This window comes from Mustelus asterias, chromosome 4 (assembly GCF_964213995.1).
Source record: "Mustelus asterias chromosome 4, sMusAst1.hap1.1, whole genome shotgun sequence".
Classification (NCBI taxonomy): domain Eukaryota; kingdom Metazoa; phylum Chordata; class Chondrichthyes; order Carcharhiniformes; family Triakidae; genus Mustelus; species Mustelus asterias.
In genome coordinates, this window is record NC_135804.1 from 51713336 (window position 1) to 51738263 (window position 24928).

Genomic DNA, 24928 nt, shown 5'->3' on the forward strand with positions numbered 1-24928 from the left:
TTAGGTTTACCAAGTTTTCCCTCCCCGCACCTCACCCCCAATGCTAATAAATCATGTATCAAGTTTATCTGATGCAAAGCTGAGTAGCACAAACCAGAGATATTCCAGCACCAATCCCGTCTAAATATTATGATAGCTGCTCTTAACCACAGGAGTAGGGCTACAATTAGCATGAACACCACTGGAGCGGTTAGAGGTGAGTAGTGTAATCAAGAGATGGTGATGTTTTTAAAAAGAGAAAAGGATTAAGAAAATCCAGTTCCAATGTTTTGTTTCAGGTAATGCTTCACATGGAGGTGAAGACAACAAAATAGGACAAATAGAAAATCATCAACGGTTGCTTGTTTATTTAATCAGATTCAGAGCAGTATCAGCAGTCTGCCCATTTAGCCAAGTGAGCCTTAAAAGGATGTAGCTTCACAAAAAAAGGGCTGAGCTTAAATTAGACCCCGATTTCCTAATTTTTAAAAAAAATCACTGTGATGACATCAATAAAATTAGTGAACGTTATTTCATCTCAGCTTAAGGGGCTTTGCATATTTTTTTGTTCAGTCTTGTAGTTACCTGTTTCGGCCATTTCGTGCAAGGTGATCATTGAATACGGAGGCTCCTGGTCACTGAAAGAAACAAAAGAAATTGTTTTTCAGCAGATTGTTCAGATACACTTTTTTTGCTAGGAAATTGAAGACAACTTGCAGGGATTATCATAGAATCACAGAACTGTGCAGGAGGTGGCTATTTGGCCTCTTGTGACTGCTATGGATCTCCAAATAAGCAACTCACCAAGTACCATTCCCAGCTTCCCTCCTCCCTGTAACCCTGCACATTTTTCTAATGTGACAGTCTAATTCTCTTTGAATCTTTTAATTTGATCTGGTCTCCACCATGCTCTCAAATAGTGCATTCCAAACCCTAACCACTTGCTCCTAACACTTACCCTTCTTTAACTAATCACATTAAATCTGTGCCCTCTCGCTCTCAATCCTTTGACAACTTAATAAGATCATAAGATACAAGAGCAGAATTGGGTCATTCGGCCCATCGGGTCTGCTCCGCCATTTAATTATGGCTGATATGCTCCTCATCCCCATTTCCCCCATAACCCTTTAACCCACTACCAATTAAAAATCTGTAACTCCTCAAATTTACTCACTGTCCCAGCATCCACCACACTTTGGGTAGTGAATTCCACAGATTCACAACCCTTTGTGCGAAATCGTTTCTCCTCAACTCTGTTTTAGACCCACTCGCCTAACCCACCTATATCCATTGGTAGGGTTCTTATTTCCTCATTGCAACTTACTGCCCCACCTATTTTTGTGTCATCTGCAAATTTGGCTATAGAGCTTTCGACCTCTGTATCCAAGTCAGCCCAAGGACCGAATCCTGTGACACCCCACGTTACTTTTTGCCATCCAGAAAAAAAAACCATTTACCCCGACTGCCTTCTGTCCAGGTGGGAACAGGTTATCTCCATCAACTCTGCCCATACCGTGATTTTGAATACTTCCATCAAATCTCCTTCCAGTCTTTATTTCTCCAAGGAAGAGAGTCCTAAATTCTCGAATGTATCAACCCTGGAATGATTGTCATGAGCCTTTATCACACTGTTTAATGCCTTCACCCTTCCTGAACAGCAGCACACAGCAATAGATGCAATGCTCTAACTGAGACCACACTTGTAACTTGTATAAATTCAACATAACCTCCTTGCTCAATGTCCCTATTAATAAAGCCCCCAGATTCTGGATGCTCTCTCAACACGACCTGCCACCTTCAAATGATTTATGCAAATATACACCCAGATCCCTCCGCACCTGAACCCAATTTAGAGTTGTATATTTAATATTGTCTCTCCATGTTCTTCCTACCAAAGTCACTTCACACTTCTCCGCCTTGAACATCTGCCACCTACCTGCTCATTCCACCAACTTGTCCATGCCCCTGTCAAGTTTAATACTATCACTATCCTCTTCACCATTCACAATGCTTCCAAGTTGCAGTATCATTGGCAAACTTTGAAATTTTGCCCTGTACACCAAGTTTGAGGTAAATTGTACAAGGAAAAGCAAGGGTCCCAACATGGACTTCTGGGAAACCCCACTACAAACCTTCCTCCAGCACAAAAAAAATCCATAAATCATTACTCTCCGTTTCCTGTATCCATGTTACTACTGTCCTTTTTAATCCATCAGTTTTAACATTGCTTACAAGTCTGTTGTGCGGCACTGTATCAAATGTCTTTTGGAATTCCACGTACACCACATCAATAACATTGCACTCAAACCTTCTCCATTACCTCCTCAAAATAAAGACTCCAGCGAGTTAAACAGGATTTCCCATTTAGAAATCCACGCCGGCTTTCCTGAATTAATCTGCATTTGTCCATGTGACTAAATTTATTCACGAATTCTTTCCAGAAGTTTCCTCAAACCAAAATTAAACTGACTGGCCTGAGTTTATCTATACACCGGGGCGGGGTTCCTCTGTGCTTTCTTTCAGGAATCTACTATGATAGGTTTCTGCTGCTGCTTTATTCATCAGCTGCAACACATCTTAAAATAGACTGCATCCTCTATGGTCTAAAAAGAAATAGTCATCCAATGCATTTACAAATTGTGCAGCTACTGTGGTTCTGTTCACTTGCCAAAGGAAATGACTGGATTATCTTGGGAGTTTTCAACTTTTGCTACCCAAGTTCCTGGTTTTGAATAGTGGGCAAGCATTATCTGCTGACTTAGTGTTATAGCATTCGCTGGAGAAGCTGACACCCTTCCCTCTCAATTCTGAACATGTATACAAGACACACATTGCGATATAACATTTTCAATATAGAATTTTCTTCACACTTTCAAAAGTAACCTGTGAAAAAATATATTCACTGAAGGGCAGCATTAGAAATTGCATTACACTGCTTCCCCTAACCCCTTGACACTTTACTCTCCATCAGAAATTATCTTTATATCTAAGCCTAGATGGTGTGTTCAAGTGGTTGTCTTCCATTTATGTTCATATTTTAGCAGGAATCACCAAACATTAGTATTCCCTGCCTTAAACCCAATTACAATGCTTCAGCCAAGACAAAACCCAATTATTAATGTTTCAGCCAAGACGAATTAACAGCAGAGAAAGAGGTCTTCATGTCTCACCTCTACCTACATGAGCCAGAATTATGATAAACCTGACAGCAAATACATTACAAATTTAGATGTCAATGCACATCAGAAAAAGTTTTGATAGTGGAATTTCACAATTTTTTAAGCCAAGTTGGAAGATGAGTAATAAAGGTTTGGGCAGAGTTTTGGATGACCTCAAGTTTATGGTCAGGAATGTGTTAAACTTTTACGGATTGAGGTTTAAAAGTTTATTTATTAGTGTCACAAGAAGACTTACATTAACACTGCAATGAAGTTATGTGAAAATTCCCTAGTCACCACATTGCGCCTGTTTAGGTACGCTGAGGGAGAAGAAGTAGCATGGCCAACATATCTAACCAGCACGTCATTCAGACTGTGGGAGGGAATCGGAGCACCCGGAGGAAACCACGTAGACATGGGGAGAACATGCACACTCTGTACAGTGACCAAGCCGGGAATCGAACACAGTCCCTGGCAGCAATGCTAACCACTGTGCCTAAGCGAACACAATAATAAAAATCACCGCTGTTTAATTACATACTGCCAGTGCAACTCAGCCAACGATCCCCTTATGGGTACTTTTCATTCAGTACAATATTTCCCAAGATCATGAGAAGTAAATCATTCAGCACTTTGAGCTTGCTCTGTCATAGAAGATCATGGCTGATCCGATTATGGTTTTAACTCCATTTTGACGATTGCCTCCCATAACCTTCAATTCCTTTGTAGGTCAAATATCTGTCCAACTCTGCCTTGAATATATTCAATGACCTAGCTTCCCTACTCTGGGGCAAAGAATTCCAAAGCTTAACGATCCTCAGATGAAATTCCTCCTTGGCTCTAACAACAGGAGACCCTTTTTCAACTGTGTCCATCAATTCTAGATACACCAAGGAGAAACATCCTCTGAGCATCTGCCCCATCAAATTCCAAATGTTATATGTTTTAACAAGATCACTTCTTCCAAAATCCAATGAATATAGGCCCAACCTGCTCAATGTTTTCTCGCAAGACAATCCTTTCATCCCAGGAATCAGCTTTGTGAACTTTCTCTGGACTTCGAGCAATGCAAGAATATTCCTCCTTAAATAAGGAAACCAAAACTGCACACAGTACTGCAGATACAGTCTCATCAATTCCCTGTTTAATTGCAACAAAATTTCCATACTTTTGTACTTCAAATAATTAAGTCGGCAAACAGATTGTTACTCGACCTGCATGCTATCTTTTTGTGATTAATGTACAAGAAAACCCAGAACCCTGTACTGCAGTACTCTGCAGTCTCTCGATTGAAATAACATTCTGCTTTTCTACTGTTCCCAAAGTAGATAAGTTCACTTTTTAAAAAAATACATATTATACTCCACCGTCTAAACTTTTGTTGACTCAATTAGCCTATCATTTGCAGACTCCTTGCATGCTTTTCATAAGAACATAAGAACTAGGAGAAGTAGGCCATCTGGCCCCTTGAGCCTACTCTGCCATTCAATAAGATCATGGCTTATCTTTTCGTGGATTCAGCTCCACTTTCCCGCCCACTCACCATAGCCCTTAATTCCTTTACTGTTCAAAAATGTATCTATCCTTGCCTTAAAAACATTCAATGAGGTAGCCTCAACTGCTTCACTGGGCAGGGAATTCCACAGATTCACAACCCTTTGTGTGAAGAGGTTCCTCCTCAACTCAGTCCTAAATCTGCTCCCCCTTATTTTGAGGCTATGCCCCCTAGTTCTAGTTTCACTCGCCAGTGGAAACAACTTCCCTGCTTCTATCTTATCTATTTCCTTCATAATACGTATCTATAAGATCTCCCCTCATTCTTCGGAATTCCAATGAGTATAGCCCCAGTCTACTCAGTCTCGCCTCATAAGCCAACCTCTCAACTCCGGAATCAACCTAGTAAATCTCCTCTGCACCCCCTCCAGTGCCAGTATATCCTTTCTCAAGAGAGACCAAAACTGTACACAGTACTCCAGGTGTGGCCTCACCAGCACCTTATACAGCTGCAACATAACCTCCCTGTTTTTAAACTCCATCCCTCTAGCAATGAAGGACAAAATTCCATTTGCCTTCTTAATTACCTGCTGCACCTGCAAACCAACTCCTTGTGAGTCTTGCACAAGGACACCCAGGTCCCACTGCACAGCAGCATGCTGCAATTTTTACTATTTAAATAATAGTCCATTTTGCTGTTATTCTGACCAAAATGGATGAGTTCACATTTACCAACATTGTATTCCATCTGCCAGATCCTTGCCCACTCACTTAGACTATCTATATCCCTTTGCAGACTTTCAGCGTCCTCTGCACATTTTGCTCTGCCATTCATCTTGTCACCTGCGAATTTTGTCTTCAACTTGCTTTCCCACCTATCTTTATATTGCTGACTGTACACTTTATCACTTCATCCAAGTTATTAATAGAAATCATAAATAGTTGAGACTCCAGCATTAATCCCCGTGGTCCTCCGCTAGTCACTTGCCAATTGAAATAGCCACCCTACTTGTTACAACCTTAAAGGAACGTTAATAAGTTGGTCACTCACTCCAAAAGGTAAGTGTACACTATAGTCCTGCAGCCATAGATACCTGCTGGCTCAGTAATATTTTCAGTCAATCATAACCATCTAAACGTGTGAGGGAACCGTGGTTTACTAAGGAGGTTGAATCTCTTGTGAAGAGGAAGAAGGAGACTTATGTAAAGATAAGACATGAAGGCTCAGTTAGGGCGCTTGAGAGTTACAGGTTAGCCAGAAAGGACTTAAAGAAAGAGTTAAGAGGAGCCAGGAGGCGACATGAGAAGTCTTTGGCAGGTAGGATCAAGGAAAACCCTAAAGCTTTCTATAGGTATGTCAGGATTAAAAGAATGACTAGGGTAAGATTAGGGCCAGTCAAGGACAGGAGTGGGAAGTTGTGCGTGGAGTCTGGAGAGATAGGAGAGGCACTAAATGAATATTTTTCGTCAGTATTCACACTGGAGAGGGACAGTGTCGAGGGGAGTACTGAGATGCAGGCTGTTGGACTGGATGGGATTGAGGTTCATAAGGAGGAGGTGCTAGCAAATCTGGAAAGGGTAAAAATAGATAAGTCCCCTGGGCCGGATGGGATTTATCCTAGGATTCTCTGGGAAGCTAGAGAGGAGATTGCAGAGCCTTTGATCTTTGGGTCGTCATTGTCTACTGGAACAGTGCCAGAAGACTGGAGGATAGCAAATGTTGTCCCCTTGTTCAAAAAGGGGAGTAGGGACAACCCTGGTAATTATAGACCGGTGAGCCTTACTTCTGTTGTGGGCAAAGTATTGGAAAGGATTATAAGAGATAGGATTTATAATCACCTGGAAAGGAATAATTTGATATGGGATAGTCAGCACGGTTTTGTGACGGGTAGGTCGTGCCTCACAAACCTTATGGAGTTCTTTGAGAAGGTGACCAAAGAGGTGGATGAGGGTAAAGTGGTTGATGTGGTTTATATGGATTTCAGCAAAGCATTTGATAAGGTTCCCCATGGTAAGCTTTTGCAGAAAATACGGACACGAGATTGAGGGTGATTTAGTGGTTTGGATCAGGAATTGGCTAGCTGTAAGAAAACAGAGGGTGGTGGTTGATGGGAAATATTCATCCTGGAGTTCAGTTACTAGTGGTGTACCGCAAGGATCTGTTTTAGGGCCACTGCTGTTTGTCATTTTTATTAATGACCTGGATGAGGGCATAGAAGGATGGGTTAGTAAATTTGCGGATGACACTAAAGTTGGTGGAGTTGTAGACAGTGCAGAGGGAAGTGGCAGGTTACAGAGGGACATAGATAAGCTGCAGAGCTGGGCTGAGAGGTGGCAAATGGAGTTTAATGCGGAAAAGTGTGAGGTGACTCACTTTGGAAGGAGTAACAGGAATACAGAGTACTGGGCTAATGGTAAGATACTTGGGAGTGTGGATGAACAGAGGGATCTGGGTGTCCATGTGCATAGATCCCTGAAAGTTGGCACCCAGGTTGATAGGGTTGTTAAGAAGGCGTATGGTGTGTTAGCTTTTATTGGTAGAGGGATTGAGTTTCGGAGCCAGGTGGTCATGTTGCAACTGTACAAAACTCTGGTGCGGCCGCACTTGGGAGTATTGCGTACAGTTCTGGTTGCCGCATTATAGGAAGGATGTGGAAGTGTTGGAAAGAGTGCAGAGGAGATTTACCAGGATGTTGCCTGGTATGGTGGGAAAATCGTATGAGGAAAGGCTGAGGGGCTTGAGGTTGTTTTCGTTAGAGAGAAGGTTAAGAGGTGACTTGCATACAAGATGATCAGAGGATTAGATAGGGTGGATAGTGAGAGCCTTTTTCCTCGGATGGTGATGGCTAACACGAGGGGACATAGCTTTAAATTGAGGGGTGAGAGATATAGGACAGATGTTAGAGGTAGGTTCTTTACTCAGAGTAGTAAGGGCGTGGAATGCCCTGCCTGCAGCAATAGTGGATTCGTCAGCATTAAGAGCATTCAAATGGTTATTGGATAAACATATGGATGATATTGGAATAGTGTAGGTTAGATGGGCTTTAGATTGGTTTCACTGGTCGGTGCAACATCGAGGGCCGAAGGGCCTGTACTGCACTGTAATGTTCTATGTTCTAAACCAGTATTGAGTGCCCATTCCAATTTACCCGCAAGAAGGTAGTAGTGAGCCACCTTTGCGCTGCAGTCCATGTGGTGCAATACACCAAAAATGCTGTTAGAAGACAGTTCCAGGATTTTGATCCACCAACTGTGAAGGAACAGGAATATAGTTCCATCATGGCTGGTATATGGTTGAGGGGAACTTGCAGGTGGTGGTGTTCCCATGCAACGGTTGTCCTTGTCCCCTCTAGGTGGTAGAGGCCAGTGGTTTAGGACAATGCTGTCGAAGGAGCCTTGGGTGAGTTGCTGCAGTGCATCTTGTATATGGCCCACTGTGTGTCAGTGAACGTTTAAGGCGGTGGATGGGGTACCAATAAAAAACTTTCTCCAGGACGGTGTCAAGCTTCTTGAGTGTTGGTGAAGCTGCATGCTTTCAGGCAAGTGGAGAGTATTCCATCATACTACTGATTTGTTCCTTTTGGGAAGTCTGGTGGCGAAATTGCTCGCAGCTGAATTCCCAGGCTCTGACCTGCTCTGGTAACCAGAGTATTTATTTGGCCAGTCAATTTCCGGCCAAGATGCTGATAGTGGGGGTATTCAGTGATGTTAATGCCACTGAACATCAAAGGTTTCACTATTGTTGGAGAGGGTCATGGCCCGGCACTTGCGTGGTGTGAATGCGACTTGCACTATCAGCTAAAGCTTGAATGTCATCCAGGTCTTGCTGCATATGGGCACGGACCATTTACAGTATGTAAGGAATCGTGAATGGTGCTAAACACTGTTGAGTCATTGAGTATCCCCCACTTCTAACCTTATGATGGAGGGAAGGTCTTTATGAAGCAGCAGAAGATGGTTGGGTCTAGGACACTACCCTGAGGAACTCTGGCACAGTGCTGTCCCAGGGCTTTGACGACTCACCTCCAACAATCATAACCATCTTGTTTATTGTTTGCCTTACCTATGACTCCAGCCAGTGGAGAGTTTTCCCGGATTCCTAGTGACTCCAGTTTTGCCAAAGCTCCTTGATGTCATACTTGGTCAAATGCAGCCTTGATGTCAAGGGCAGTCATTCACACCTCTATAGTTCAACTCTTCTAACCAGGTTTGGGCCAAGGACGTAATGAGGTCAGAAACTGAGTGGCTATGGTGAAACCCAAACCAAACATCCATGGACTGCAGCTGTTCAATAAGGCAGCTCACCACCACTATGGCGGTTAAGGATGGGTAACAATTGCCAGCGATGATCATATCCCATGAATGAATTTTAAAATATTGCCAAGTGCCACTGATTGTGCTGTCAATGACACCTTCCATCACTTTACTGTTGATTGAGAGTAGAGTGATGGGTGGTAATGGCCATGTGTTCTGCTGTTTGTGAACCAGGCACAGCTGGGGAATTTTTCACATTGCCGGTAGATTCCAGTGTGATAGCTGTCCTGGAACAATTTGGCTCGAAGCATGGCTTGTTCTTGAGCACAAGTTTCAGTACAGTTGCTGGAATGTTGCCAGGGCCCATAGCATTTGCAATATCCAGTGCCTTCAGCTGTTTCTTGATATCACATGGACTGAAAATGATTTGGCTGGAGACTGACATCTGATGCTGGGGACACCAGAAGACCACCAAGATGGATCATCCACTTAGCACTTGCAATGTGCTTCAGCCTCGTATTTTGCATTGATGTTCTGGACTTCCCCATCATCAAGGATTGGGGAAGTTCTGGAGTCTTCTCCTCCTACGATAAGTTTAATTGTCCACCACCATTCATGACTGCATGTGCCAGAACTGCACAGCTAAGATCTGATCCATTGGTTGTGGAATTGCTTAGCTCTGTTGCATGCTGCTTCCATTGTTTGGCACACTAGTCCTGTGATCCTGTGTTTTAGATTCACATGGTCAAGTCCTTTAGCTAAATCTGGTGCTGCTCCTCCTGCACTCTTCTTTGAACCAGGGTTGATCCCCAGCTTGATGGCAAAGGTAAGTGGAGACTATGCAAGACAATGTTATAGGTTGTGGTTGCATACAATTTTGCTGCTAATAGCCAACAGTGCCTTATTGATACCCAGTTGCTTGATCTGTTAGAAATCTATCCCAGTCAGTACAGTGGTAGTGCCACACAACACAGTGGAGGGGACTCTCAATGTGAAGATGTGACTTCATCAGCAGAAAGACTGTGCAGTGATCACTCCTAATAGTCACGGACAGATGCATCTGTGACAGATAAATTTTTGAGAATGAGGCCAAGTCGGTTTTTCCTTCTTGTTGGTTCCCTCATCACCTGCGGCAGACCAAGAATAGCAGCTGTGTCCTGGAGGATTCTGCCAGTACTGCTAAGCCCCTCTTGGTAATGGAAACTGAAGTTCCCCATACAATAGTACATACATTCTGTGCCCTTCCCACACAGTGCTTCTTCCAAGCAGTATTCAACATGAAGGACCCATTAGCTGAGGGTGGGAGTGGAATTGGCGGTTTGCCTGTTTGACCAGATACCATGAGAGCTTGAGATTGAGGTTCAATGTTGAGAACTCCCAGGGCAACTCCCTCCACTGTACTGACACCTCTACTGGGTCTGTTCTGTCAGTGGGACAGGTGATGGTGGTGCCTGGGAAATCATTTGTAAGGTATGATGTCGCGAGTATGACTGTCAGGCTGTTACTTGCCGAGTTTATGGAACAGTTCTCCCAATTTTGGTACAAGCCCCCAAATATTAATAAAGTGCAAAATACATCAAGCATGCAAAAATTCTCTGCACACTTCTAATTTGGAGATCACTTAAATGCTGTGAATAGATCTCTACCTGCATTAGTGTTGCAATAAAAACAAAACCATGCCAAATAGGTGGAACTGGTAAATTATATTCCATCAACAGAATTCACATGGGAACATTGGAATTAGGAGCAGAATGAGACAATTCAGCCCTGAGCCAGCTCTGCCATTCAATCAGATCATAGCTGATCTCTTCCTGGTTTCTCCCTACCTTCTCCATATCCCTTTAACCCGTTTTTTAAAACAAATCAGAAAAATGCTCATCTTGACTCCACCCTCTGCAAGTAGTTGTTCCTCCTCATCTTAATTTAAATCTACTGCCTCTCAACCTATACCTGTGACCTGTTGTTCTAGATTGCCCCACAAGGAGAAACATTTGGTCTAAGTTTACTTTATCAATCCCTTTTAATTTTTTTATATACCCCCATCAGATCCCCTCTCATCCTTTTAAGGCCAGCAAGTAATAGCCCAAACTGTTTAATCTCTCCTCATGTCAACTCTCGATCTCCAGAATCAATCTGGTGAACCTCTTCTGAACTGCCTCCAACCTTCCTGCTTCCAGTTTAAAATTCTCTTCCACATCACTGACACTTCATTCCAGCAGGATTATCATTTGTGACGAGTTTCCAGAGAAAGGGTGCACTGCTTAATCTGCAAGAAATGCTGCATTAAAACCAGTGGCAACAATTCAAACTCCTAATTGGTAAAACTGCAGTTAAATTCTCAGAACTCATTTATAGATTAACATTTATTTTTGAATTCTCTTTTCAAGAATCTACAGTTCATTTGTAAGATTAAACAGCATCTCACAAATTAAATTGTCAGGTCATCATGGGATTTTAATGCTTTGACCAAAATATTTGATGATCAAATGCAAGAGGCAATCATATCCCTGTCAACCAAAAATATGTTGAAAATAAAGCTACAGGTAGTTCCCAAGACTCAGAGGTAGAAACATCAGCAAAGCTTTCCACTTCCTATCACAATTCAAATCACCCTGTTAGAAGAGTTTATGGATAGAACTCAGCTATGGTTGAACATTCACAAACTTCTATAGTGAAAAGAAATTCAAAAGTAGCTTCAGAGAAACACCACATCTCTTTTCGATAATAAGGAACATATACAATTTTGTTTCTTAACCTACAACCATCTAATTTAGACTTAACATTTCAGGTCGTGATGACCTTCCATCAGAACTGTTGAAAAGTCATCTCAACCTGAAGCACTAACTTTTGCTTCTCTTTCCACAGACACTGCCTGACTTGCTGAGTATTTCCAGCATTTTGCTTTTGTTTTCACATCTGATCTATGTACTCAAACAGTAGTTAACCACTTTTGTAGCTAGACAGGGACCAATATTATGTCTCTTATGAGTTTTGACAGTTTAACTCAGTTGGCAACAATCTCACTGAAGTCAGGTATAATGAATTCAAACTCTATTCAAGACTTCTGTACAGACTGACACTCAGATTAATGAACAAGTATTGCGTAGTAGGATTAATCTTTTCAGCTGAAAGACCCCCCCCCCCAATCATCCACTGGTTTCTATGTTTCAAGTGAATAAAGATGCCATATTATTTGAAAAACTGCAAGATTTCAGTTAATACAGGATGTCAATGACAAAATACAAGACAACATTAATAAAGTTGTTGGATGGTTCCATGACAGCTAAAATTAAGTTTGCTTGCCAAAGTGTAAGATAGCACATTTTGCTAAGAATGGAGGATGTCACCTATTCCTTGGAAAATAAATATCTAAATGGGATAGAGGAACAGAGGAGGAGTGCGGGTGGGGTTAAAGATACAGAAATCAACATGATGCACCATCAATTCACGAGGACTATAGCGAGTGTGAAATAAAACAGGCTTTTAATCACAAAGAACTGGAACACACCCTTGTAGCTAGCCTGGTCCAGACTGAGGCAGAGGGGAGGAACCGTTACCTTTATACCTCGATCAGGTGGAAAGGGAGGAGTCTCGGGTCAGGCGCAGCAGGAGTGTGTCCAGGCATATAATACGTAGTTACAGTGGGTCACCACACAACATAAAGTTAAAAAAGGCCACCAAATAGTCAGTGGGAAATTGAGAAGCAAATATGTAAGGAGATTACAGATAGCTCTAAGAAAAATAGGGTGATAATACGAGGGGACTTCAACTTTACCAACATTGACTAGGACAACCATGGCATTAGGGGCGTGGATGGAGAGAAATGTTGGATGTTGAGTGTATTCGGGGGGAATTTCTCAATCAATATGTGGATGGCCCGACTAGAGAGGGGGCAAAACTTGACCTCCTCATGGAAAATAAGGAAGGGCAGGTGACAGAAGTGTCAGTGAGGGATCACTTTGGGACCAGTGACCATAATTTCATGAGTTTTAAGATACCTATGGAGAATGATAGGTCTGGCCCAAAAGTTAAAATTTAAATTGGGGCAAGGGCAATTTTGATGGTATTAGACAGGAACTTTCAAATGACGACTGGGGGAGTCTGTTGGCAGGAAAAGGAAAGACTGGCAAGTGAGAAGCTTTCAAAAGTATGTTAACCAGGATTTAGGGCAAGCATATTGATTTTACAATGAAGGGCAAGGCTGGTAGAAGTAGGGGTCCCTGGATGACTCGGGAAATTGAGGCACTTGTCAAAAGAAAAGGAGGCATATGGCGTGCATTCTCAGCTGGGATCAAGTGCATCCCTTGAAGAGTATCGAGGTTGTCGGAGTACAGTTGAGAGAAATCAGGAGGGCAAAAAGGGGACACAAGATTGCTTTGGTAGATAAGGCAAAGGAGAACCCAAAGAGCTTCTACAAATACAATAAGAGCAAAAGAGAGAAGGGCCTCTTAAGGATCAAAAAGGACATCTATGTGCGGATCCACAAGAGATGGTTGAGATCCTAAATGAATATTTCTCATTGGTATTTACCTTTGAAAAAGGCGTGAATATTAGGGAACTTGGGGAAATAAATAGTGATGTCTTGAGGAGTGTACATATTACAGAGGAGGGGGTGCTGGAAATCTTAAAGCGCATCAAGGTTGATAAATCCCCAGGACCTGATGAAGTTTATCCTAGGACGTTAGGGAGGCTAGGGAGGATATTGTGGGTGCCCTAGCAGAGATATTTGAATCTAGGTGCCTGAAAATTGCAGGGTAGCAAATGTTCTGCCTTTGTTTAAGGGCTGCAGGGAAAAACCTGGGAACTACAGACCGGTGATCCGAACATCTGTAGTGGGTAAGTTGTTAGAGGTATTCTGAGAGACAGGATCTACAGGCATTTAGAGCGGTAAGGACTGATTAGGGACAGTCAGCATGGCTTTGTGAGTGGAAAATCATGTCTCACGAATTTGATTGAGTTTTCTGAAGGGGTAACCAAGGTAGATGAGGGCAGTGCAGTTGATGATGTCTATATGGACTTAAGCAAGGTCTTTGGCAAGGTACCATATGGTAGGCTGTTGCACAAGGTTAAATCTCACGGGATCCAGGGTGAGGTAAAAAATTGGATACAAAATTGGCTTGATGGCAGAAGCCAGAGGATGATTGCAGAGAGTTGTTTTTCAAACTGGAGGCCTGTGAACAGCACTGTGCCTCAGGGATCGGTGCTGGGCCCTTTGTTATTTATATTAATGATTTGGATGAGAATTTAGGAGGTATGGTTAGTAAGTTTGCAGATTACACCAAGATTGGTGGCATAGTGGACAGTGAAGGTTATCCAGGATTGCGACGGGACCTTGATCAATTGGGCCGATGAATGGCAGCTGGAGCTTAATTTAGATCACATCAGGGCGGGACCTACTCAGTTAATGGTAAGGCGTCGGGGAGAGTTATAGAACAAAGAGATCTAGGAGTACAGGTACGTAGCTCCTTGAAAGTGGAGTCACAGGTGGACAGAGTGGTGAAGAAGGCATTTGGCATGAAGTTGTACAAGATATTGGTACAGCCACACTTGGAATACTATGTATAGTTCTGGTCACCCTATTGTAGAAAGGATATTAAACTAGAAAGAAAGAGTGAAGAAAAGATTTACTAGGATGCTACCAGGAGAGGCTGGATAGACTGGGACTTTTCCCCCACCCCCCCGGAACGTAGGAGGCTTAGGGTTATCTTATAGAGATTTTTTAAATAATATGGGGCATAAATAAGGTTGATAGTCAACATCTTTTCCAAAGGTAGGGGAGTCTAAAACTAGATGGCATAGGTTTACGGTGAGGGGGGAGAGATACAAAAGTGTCCTGAGGGGCAATTTGTTTTCCCCCACACAGAGGGTGGTGAGTATCTGGAACGAGCTGCCAGAGGCAGTAGTAGTGACACGTACAATTTTGTCTTTTAAAAAGCATTTGGACAATTACATGGGTAAGATGAGTATAGAGGGATATGGGCCAAATGCAGGCAATTGGGACTAGCTTAGCAATAAAAACTGGGTGGCATGGACAAGTTGGGCCGAAGGACCTGTATCCATGCTGTAAACCTCTATGACTATATTAGCAAGGCTATTTTTTAAAAATCAAATAAACCCTTGGGGTTCATTTCTAGATGGAAAGATTTGAAAAATATGCTATGTTAAACCTGGTGAGCTCATACTTTAGTGACCGAGGGGTCACCTAATAATGACAGAGCTTGAGAGAATAGGTGTCGAGAAGTTATTTCCACTTGTGGGTGAAACCAGAGCTACAGGTCACAAATACAAGACTGTTATTCATAAATCCAATAGGAAACTCAAGAAACGTTTTTTTAAAAATCCGGTGTGTGGTTAGAATGTAGAACATTAAAAACAGTGGAGGTGAATACCATAGTGCATTTAAGGGAAGCTGGATAAATCAGAGGAAGAATAGAATAGAAAGATATGTTGATGGGGTTAGATGAAATAGAATGGGAATTGGTTTGTCTGGAGCATAAGGATCTGTTGGGCCAAACAACCTGTTTCAGTATTGTAAATACTATGCAATATATTCTACTTCAAACCAACTCATTGTTTGGAAAGCATATAGATAACTGAGGTAAAACCCACGTTCTGTGTGGGTTTCCTCTGCGTGCTCCGATTTCCTCCCACAGTCCAAAGATGTGCGGGTTAAGTTGATTGGCCACGCGAAATTGCCCTGGGATGCATAGGTTAAAGGGATTAATGGGGTAAATATGTGGGGAAAGGGCCTGGGTTGGATTTTTGTCGGTGCAGACTCGATGGGCTGAATGGCCTCCTCCTGCACTGTAGGGATTCTATGAAAAGATCACTAACACTCAAATTACATTTACAACCTATGCCCAGGAGTCAGCACATCTCCAAAATTGCGCTTCACATTATAAACATATTTTAATAATATCCACAAGTATCATAGAATCATACAATGCAGAAGAGGCCCTTCAGCCCATCAAGTCTGCGGTGACATGCGAGAAACATCTGAACTCCCACCTAATCCCATTTACCAGCACTTGGCACGTAGTCTTGAATGTTATGACATGCCAAATGCTCAAGGTACTTTTTAAAGGATGTGAGGCAACCTGCCTCTACCACCCTCCCAGGCAGTACATTCCAGACCATCACTACCAGCTGCTCCCTATCCATTCTATCTTTACCCTTCAGTCCTCTCTGCTCCAATGAAAACAACTCAAGTCTATCCAAAGTCTCTTCATAACTTTAATGTTCCATCCCAGACAGCAACCTTGTTATTCTCCTTTGCATCCGCTCTAGTGCAATCACATCCTTCCTATAATGAGGCGACCAGAATTGCACACAGTACTCTCCAGCTGTGGCCTCAAAGGTCTATATAACTCCAACATGACTTCGCGGTTTTTGTAATCAATGCCTCAATTGATAAAGGCAAGTGTCCCATATGCCTTTTTCACCATCCTACTGACATGCCCTTCTATCTTCAGAGACATAAGAACATAAGAAATAGGAGCAGGAGTAGGCCATCTAGCCCCTCAAGTCTGCTCCGCCATTCAATAAGATCATGGCTGATTTGATAGTGGGTTCAGTTCCATTTACCCGCCCGCTCCCCATAACCCTTAATAGTTAAAAATCTATCTATCTAGAATAGAATAGAATAGAATCCCTAGAATCCATTCGGCCCATTGAGTCTGCACCGACCACAATCCCACCCAGGCCCTACCCCCATATCCCTACATATTTACCCACTAACCCCTCTAATCTACGCATCTCAGGACACCAAGGGCAATTTTTTTTTAGCATGGCCAATCAACCTAACCTGCACATCTTTGGACTGTGGGAGGAAACCGGAGCACCCGGAGGAAGCCCACACAGACATGAGGAGAATGTGCAAACTCCACACAGACAGTGACCCAAGCCGGGAATCGAACCCAGGTTCCTGGAGCTGTGAAGCAGCAGTGCTAACCACTGTGCTACCGTGCCACCAGAAGTCACTGGAGTTTGCCCTGGGATGCATAGGTTAAAGGTATTAGTGGGGTAAATATGTGGGGAAAGGGCCTGGGTTGGATTTTTGTCGGTGCAGACTCGATGGGCTGAATGGCCTCCTCCTGCACTGTAGGGATTCCATGAAAAGATCACTAACACTCAAATTACATTTACAACCTATGAAAAAATTGCCCTATGGTAAATCTGTGACTTAAACACATTTAACGAGGTAGCCTCTACTGCTTCATTGGGCAGAGAATTCCAAAGCTTCACTACCCTCTGGGAGAAGAAGTTCCTCCTCAACTCTGTTCTAAATTGACTCCCCCGTATTTTGAGGCTATGCCCCCTAGTTCTTGTTTCCATTGTAAGTGGAAATAACCTCGCTGCTTCTACCCTGTCTAGCCCCTTCATTATCTTATATGTCTCTATAAGCTCTCCCCTCAACCTTCTAGACTCCAATGAGTACAGGCCCAGTCTACTCAATCTCTCCTCATAAGCTAACCCCCCCCATCTCCGGAATCAACCTGGGGAACCTTCTCTGTACTCCCTCCAAAGCTAATATATCCTTTCTTAAATAAGGGGACCAAAATTGTACACAGTACTCTAGGTGAGGCCTCACCAGTACCCTGTACAGTTGCAGCATGACCTCCCTGCTTTTATACTCCATCCCTCTCGTGATAAAGGCCAACATTCCATTTGCCTTCTTGATTACCTGCTGCACCTGCAAACTGAGTTTTTGTGATTCATGCACAAGGACCCCCAGGTCCCTCTGCACAGTAGCATGTTGTAATTTTTCACCGTTTAAATAATAGTCCATTTTACAATTATTCCTTCCAAAGTGGATAACCTCACACTTACCAACGCTATACTCCATCTGCCAGATCCTTGCCCACTCACTTAGCCTATCCAGATCTCTCTGCAGACTGTGTCCTCCACGCAATTTGCTTTCCCACACATCTTTGTGTCATCTGCAAACTTTGTTACCCTACACTCGGTCCCTCCCTCCAGATCGTCTATGTATATGGTAAATAGTTGAGGCCCCAGCACCGAGCCCTGCGGCACGCCACGAGTCACTGATTGCCAACCGGAAAAGCATCCATTTATTCCGACTCTCTGCTTTCTGTTAGATAGTCAATCCTCAATCCACGCTAACACTTTATCCCCAACTCAGTGTACCTTTATCTTATGCAGCAACCTTTTGTGAGGCACCTTATCGAATGCCTTCTGGAAATCTAAATACACCACATCCACCGGTTCCCCTCTGTCAACCGCACTCGTTATATCCTCAAAACATTCCAGTAAATTAGTCAAACATGACTTTCCCTTCATGAATCCATGCTGCGTCTGCTCGATTGAACCATTTTTTTCCAGGTGTCCTGCTATTTCTTCCTTAATGATAGATTCCAGCATTTTCCCAACTACGGATGTTAAGCTAACCGGCCTGTAGTTACCTGCCTTTTGTCTACCTCCTTTTTTAAACATTGGCATTACATTAGCTGTTTTCCAATCAGCTGGCACCTCCCCAGAGTCCAGTGAATTTTGATAAATTACAACTAATGCATTTGCTATTTCTTCTGCCATTTCTTTTAGTACCCTGGGATGCATTCCATCCGGACCAGGGGACTTGTCTACCTTTAGTCCCATTAGCCTACCCAGCACTACCTCTTTAGTAATAGGGATCATGCCTATTATGCCTATGGACAACATGCCAAAGTCTCTTTGTTCCACAGAACTTTAGTGTCAAAATCTCATTAACCCTTCATGTGCACCTCACCTTGTGGAAGCGGCCTCACAGATTGACCCATGTGATTATCTTTGAGCACAGCAAAGTCATTACATGAACCTAAACAGGAACAGGCCATACAGCCCAATTTGTCAATGCCTCTGCTTATACAGCAGAGGAGCCTTTCACTTTAAATTACCTCTTTCCACCTTGCTCCCATATTCTTCTACCTCAGTCTTACTCAAGTTTATTTACGAGTGTCACAAGTGGGCCTACATCAACACTGCAATGAAGCTACTGTAAAAATCCCCTAGTCAACACACTCCGGTATCTGTCCGGGTACACTAAGGGAGAATTTAGCATGGCCAATGCACCTAACCAGCACATCTTTTGGACTGAGAGGGGAAACTGGAGCACCCGGAGGAAACCCACACAGACACAGGGAGAATGTGCAAACTCCACACAGTTACCCAAGCTGGGAATCAAACCTGGGTCCCTGGTGCTGTGAGGCAGCAGTGCTAACCACTGTGCCACCCACAAATTAAAAATGAGTCAAATCTCTCAACTGTACCAATACGAACTGCTTCAAACCTATCATGCAACAAATTCTATATATTCACTGCCATGCATCAAGCAAAGATCATTAGACATAGTGCATGAAAGACCATTAGCATCTCTCTATTATAGAGAAAGAATTGGTTTATGGCTTAAGGAGCATCACTTCCCATCAAGCGTGGGCCAAGTCAAGCAGGCAGGCCTCCAACTACTCTAGCCAGCACTGGGGTTGAAACCCATGCTGGTTGGCATTAATCTACACTGCACCTTAGCCAGTCAGCAAACAACCCCCACATCATGTGTAGAAATATTCCTCCTAAAGTATTTATTGTATCCAATTTTGACAGCACATCACAACTAGAAAAAAAACTGTATAACTAGAAATAATTTGGTGACAGCAGCTGTATTTTATTCATTCAATAATGAAGTGACTGAAGACTCAGTAAAGATACCATTTAAAATTAACTGACCTATTGCAAAATGACAGAAATTTAGTGCCAGAACAGAGACTTGATCAGACCGGAATGTGATCCTGGGTAAACTTGAAGCTCGTGAATTTATGATCACCTGTTGGGTGGGGCCACTAACTGAACTCAGCGTTTATGAATCATAACCATTACAACTTCATATTGGTGTTTCAAGGAAACTGAAACTCTGCCTATCCCATTCTACATCATAGGGAATTGTGTGGGCATCTTCAACACAGTAAGAAGTTTAACAACACCAGGTTAAAGTCCAACAGGTTTATTTGGTAGCAAATGCCACAAGCTTTCGGAGCATTGTCCCTTCGTCAGGTGGAGTGGAGAAATGCATTTGAACTCTGGGAATCAAGATATTTGGGGAGCGGGCAGGAAAGTGGAATTGAAATCTAAGATCAGTCGTTGAAGCAGACTTGAAGGGCCACGTGATTGACTCCTAATATCCCTTTCATTTCTCCACTCCACCTGACGAAGGAGCAGCGCTCCGAAAGCTAGCGGCATTTGCTACCAAATAAACCTGTTGGACTTTAACCTGGTGTTGTTAAACTTCTTACTGTGTTTACCCCAGTCCAACGGCGGCATCTCCACATCATCTTCAACACAACAGAATAAAAATGATATTAGGAGTCAATCACGTGGCCCTTCAAGCCTGCTTCAACGACTGATCTTAGATTTCAATTCCACTTTCCTGCCCGCTCCCCAAATACCTTGATTCCCAGAGTTCAAAATTATGTTTTTAAAGTTGATCTGTAAGAGGAAGAAATCCTAATAGGTTAGTAAAGATTGTTAAACCATTAAATATTAAAATATTGACAGAATTACCAGCATCGAGTTAAATGGCTTTAAAACAGACTTGAGCTCACAAGAACGTAGTTTAAATTGCTTACTGCATATGAAATGCAGTAAACGATTTAAGTAAGTGATTATGATTTAACATGCTGATATTTTGAATGTATTTTTAAGAATCATTGTTCACTTTAGCCAAAGGCAGATTGCTGCAAAGCATCATGGTAAGGGGCATTAGGACAAAACCACTTTAAGGGAATATTGAAACCATGAAAATATCCAAGTATTATCAGCAGAGTTTTAATGGCAAGAACATTCAGAACACAATCAAACTTCATGAATACTGTTTATTCACTGCCCAGATAAGATAGATGCATGTCCAGACGTGGAATCACGTGTTCATCTGGTTTGGCAGCAACCTGTAGTGGAACTTACGGGAATGTTCATTTTGAATTCTGTGGCTAGCATCTGACTAGTCACAGAGGAAGCTCAGTTAGTCAAAAGGGGAGGAAGCGTCCAGATTCTAAGGACTAATGAAATGCCATAGGGCAAGATGTGATTTGGCAAAAGTATATGACAGGTATTACTGTTGATTTATGTATATCGAAGATGATTGATTTAAAGCTAATGAAAGGCAAGAGTAATTGATAAGAAAATCTAATATTGATCTGTTTTGAATTGTATACGTTAGAATTCTTTGGAGAAGTCTAGTTGCTCCATCTCGGGAGCTGCCCTGCCCCTTTGATGACTTCTCCTGGCGGCCGCTGGTCAAAATAAAGGTTATGTCTTTAAATTGGGACACTGGCTTCTGGAGTCTTTTGTCTGAAATTTTTGACGTTACCCAGCCACCACAAACAAGTAGGCTTACATTAACACTACAATGAAGTTACTGTGAAAATCCCCTAGGCGCCACACTCCGGTGCCTGTTCAGGTACACCAAGGGAGAATTTAGTATGGCCAATGCACCTAACCAGCACATCTTTCAGACTGTGGGAGGAAACCAGAGCACCGAGAGGAAACCCACGCAGACATGAAGAGAACATGCAAACTCCACACAGTCAGTGACCCAAGTCGGGAATCAAACTCAGGTCCTTGGCTCTGTGAGGCAGCAGTGCCAACCATTGTGCCATTTACCTATTCAACAACAATGTCCAAAACCCTTTGGGCAGAGAATTCCAAGATTCACAACCCTTCAACGGAAGAAATTTCTCATTTCCATCCTTATCCCGAGACAAGGCCAACTTGTCTTTGAATGCCCAGCCAAGGAAAAAACTTTTCATTCTCTAGTCTGCCAAACCCCTTCAGAACATTGTATATTTCGCATTCTTGTAAATTCCAGAGAATTTAAGCCCAATTTACTTAGCCTCTCATCATAGGACAGCCCTCTCATCCCAGGAACCAAGTGCAACTTGTACTGCTCCCAAGGCAAGTATATTCTTCTTAAATATATAGACCAAAACTGCACAAAGTGCTCCAGGTGTGGTTTCACCAAAGACCTGCACAGTTAAAGTAAGACTTCATTATAGTCCAACCCCTTTGCTATAAAGACAAGAATGCCTTTTGCCTTCATAATTGCTTTCTATACAAGCATACTAACATTTTGCCCTTATACAAGTACACCCAAGTCTCTGAAGATCAACACTTAAAAGTCAGAATCATAGAATCCCTACAGTGCAGAAAGTGGTCATTCGGCCCATCGAGTCTGCAGCAACCAAAATCCGACCCAAGTTCTATTCCCATAACCCCACACAATTACCCTGTCACTAGGGTCAATTTAGCATGGCCAATCAACCTAACCGGCACATTCACAGCTTTTAAAAGATATTCTGCTTTTTTATTCATACAGAGATAAATAACTTTCCATTTCCCCACATTATGCTCAATCTGTCACCATGTTGCCTATTATCTTATCCTGTCTATATCTCTTTACAGCCTGTGTGCCCTCCTCACAGCTCACATTTCCACCCTAGCTATGCATCATCAGCAAACTTGGATAGATTACTGTCTCTTCATCCAAGCCATTAGTGTAGATTGCAAATAGCCATGGCCCAGCACGAAACCTTACAACACTGCACTCGTCACAGCCTGCCAACTACTTGAAAATGCTCAATTTATGTATATTCTTTTGCTTCCTGCCAGTTAAGCAATCCTTTATTCATGCTAGTATATTACCATCAATGTAATCAGTTTTGTACGAGTCATATGGACTCAGAATGTTAACTGTTTCTCTCTCCACAGATACTGCAAGATCTGCCGAGTTTGTCCAGCATTTTCTGTTTTTATTCTATCATCCCTTTTCTTGCATATTAATCTTTTATGTGACACCTTATCGAAAACCTTTTGGAAATCCAGGCACACCAAATCTACTTTATTTACATCCTCAAAAAACCCAAATAAATTTGTCAAACACGGTTTATCTTTTGTAAAACAGTGTTGATTTGATTTGTCTGATCATACTATGATTAAGTGCAGATTCAGAATCTAGCACGTTCCAATGATTTCAGACGAATTGACTTGTAGTTGCGCTTTTTTTCCTCCCTCCTTTCTTGAATAGCAGTGCTACATTTGCTAACATCCAATCTGCTGGGATCATTTCAGAATCCAGGGAATTTTTGGAAAATCATAACTAGTACCATCTTACCATGGGATGCAGGGTTAAGTCCTGGGGATGTCTGATTTTAGTCCCTTAAGTTTCTCCAGCTCTTAATCATAGAATCTTTACAGTGCAGAAGGAGGCCGTTCAGCTCACTGAGTCTGCATCAACCATCCAACCGGGGATCCGACCCAGGCCCTTTCCTACCCCACTAATCCCCCCTAACCTACATATCTTGGCACACTAAGGAGCAATTTAGCATGGTCAAATAACCGAACCTGCACATCTTTGGCCTGTGGAAGGAAACCGGAGCACCCAAAGGAAACTCACAGTTACCCAAGGCCAGATTGGCATAGTAGTGTGCCACCATCTTTTCCACAGAAACCCTACAGTGCAGAAAGAGGCCATTTGGCCCATCAAGCCTGCACCGACCACAATCCCACCCAGGCCCTACCCCCACATCCCTACATATTTACCCGCTAATCCCTCTAACCTACACATCTCAGGACATTAAGGAGCAACAACCTAACCTGCACATCTTTGGACTGTGGGAGGAAACCGGAGCACCCGGAGGAAACCCACGGAAACACGAGGAGAATGTGCAGACAGTGACCCATGCCGGGAATCGAACCCAGGTCCCTGGAGCTGTGAAGCAGCAGTGCTAACCACTGTGCTACAGTGCCTCCCTCTTTTCTTAGCTCATACTAATTGCCTTAATTTCCTCTGTTTCCTTAACACTAAGGATTTCAAAACTGCCGTCGTAGCCCAGGTAAACATTGTACGTTGTATTGCAATTGACAAGCCACAACACTAGTTTTAAATGTCCAACAAAGAGAAAAAGCAAATCAGACTGACTAGGGGATCTCGGTTAACCCGAGGCCAGCTTGACCCCAAATAATATAAATGCAAACAATTTCTGACATTTGAATAATTTCCAAGAACACTGTTCAGTAAGAACGTGACCAACTTCTACTCAGACCTTTCCGAATTATGCGTTCTAGCCGAATCAAGGCGCAAGTTGAAGGAGCTCCAGACTTTTCCCAGGGATGTAGGTGGTGGTGGAACAGGCTAGTTAGTAGCAACAAAAACAGAAAATGCTGGAAAATCTCAACAGGTCTAACAGAATCTGTGGAGAGAGAATAGAGCTAAGGTTTCGAGTCTGGATGACCCTTCGCTAGTTAATAGCTGGGTCTAAGATCCCAGCCTGAGAAGGTTGGGGGCGGGATGGCTAAACTCCGCCACTTACTTGTCCACCAGAGTACGAATAACGGCTAGCGTATCCAACACCAGGCCGTCCACATTCTGCTTCTTCCTACGAGGTTCGTGGGGGCCCCGTCCCCTCCTGGGCGGCCTGACCGGGTCCCGGGAGCGGCTCCTGGGCTCGCCCTCGGCGTTGTTGCTGTGGTGGTGGTGGTGGTGAGGGTGGTGGTGGTGATGCGAAGACGACGACGACGAAAGAGGAGGCGGGTGCCGACGCTCGGCCGCCCCAAACTCTCCCCGGGGGCCCGGGTTCTCCTCGGCGTCGCTGCCGTCCCGGCACACGCAGCTGTTACCCATCCGGCCGGTGGCGTCGGACTCGACGGGGGAGAAGGCCGCGGCAGCACCGGATGGCTCCGGGGAAAGCAGTAACCCTCGCACGAGGCTTCGAGTAGCGTGAAAGACGGTCCAGGCCGCTACGATCATCTAGGAAGGCCGCCGCCGCGATAGGGTCACCATCCTGTCTCCCCACCCCGGGGGTGGGGGGAAGAGCCGCCTCTCACTCCCGTGCTAACCGCGCACACCGGAGGCAGCACACCAGGCTGCCCGCCATCTTAACTCCGCCACCCCAACCGACGGACGGAAGGCAGCCGCCGCCGACATTTTTAAAGAAATAAACAACAGCAGCCTTGCCCCCACCCTCCCCCAAAAAAACAATAAATGTGTTGATCACAGGGGA

At 43.4% G+C, this 24928-nt stretch overlaps 1 protein-coding gene across 1 annotated transcript in view; it reads right to left on the minus strand.

The window, feature by feature from the left end:
* The window catches only part of rspry1 (ring finger and SPRY domain containing 1), an 85968-nt gene extending 61293 nt beyond the window's left edge, over positions 1 to 24675 (minus strand). Inside the window, exons 1-2 of the mRNA XM_078211018.1 lie at positions 24239 to 24675; positions 565 to 617 (exon numbers count right to left, since the gene is read on the minus strand). Of these exons, the coding sequence (XP_078067144.1) occupies positions 565 to 617; positions 24239 to 24675 (490 nt within the window). The remainder of the gene's footprint in view (positions 1 to 564; positions 618 to 24238) is intronic.
* Positions 24676 to 24928: the final 253 nt, after the last annotated feature.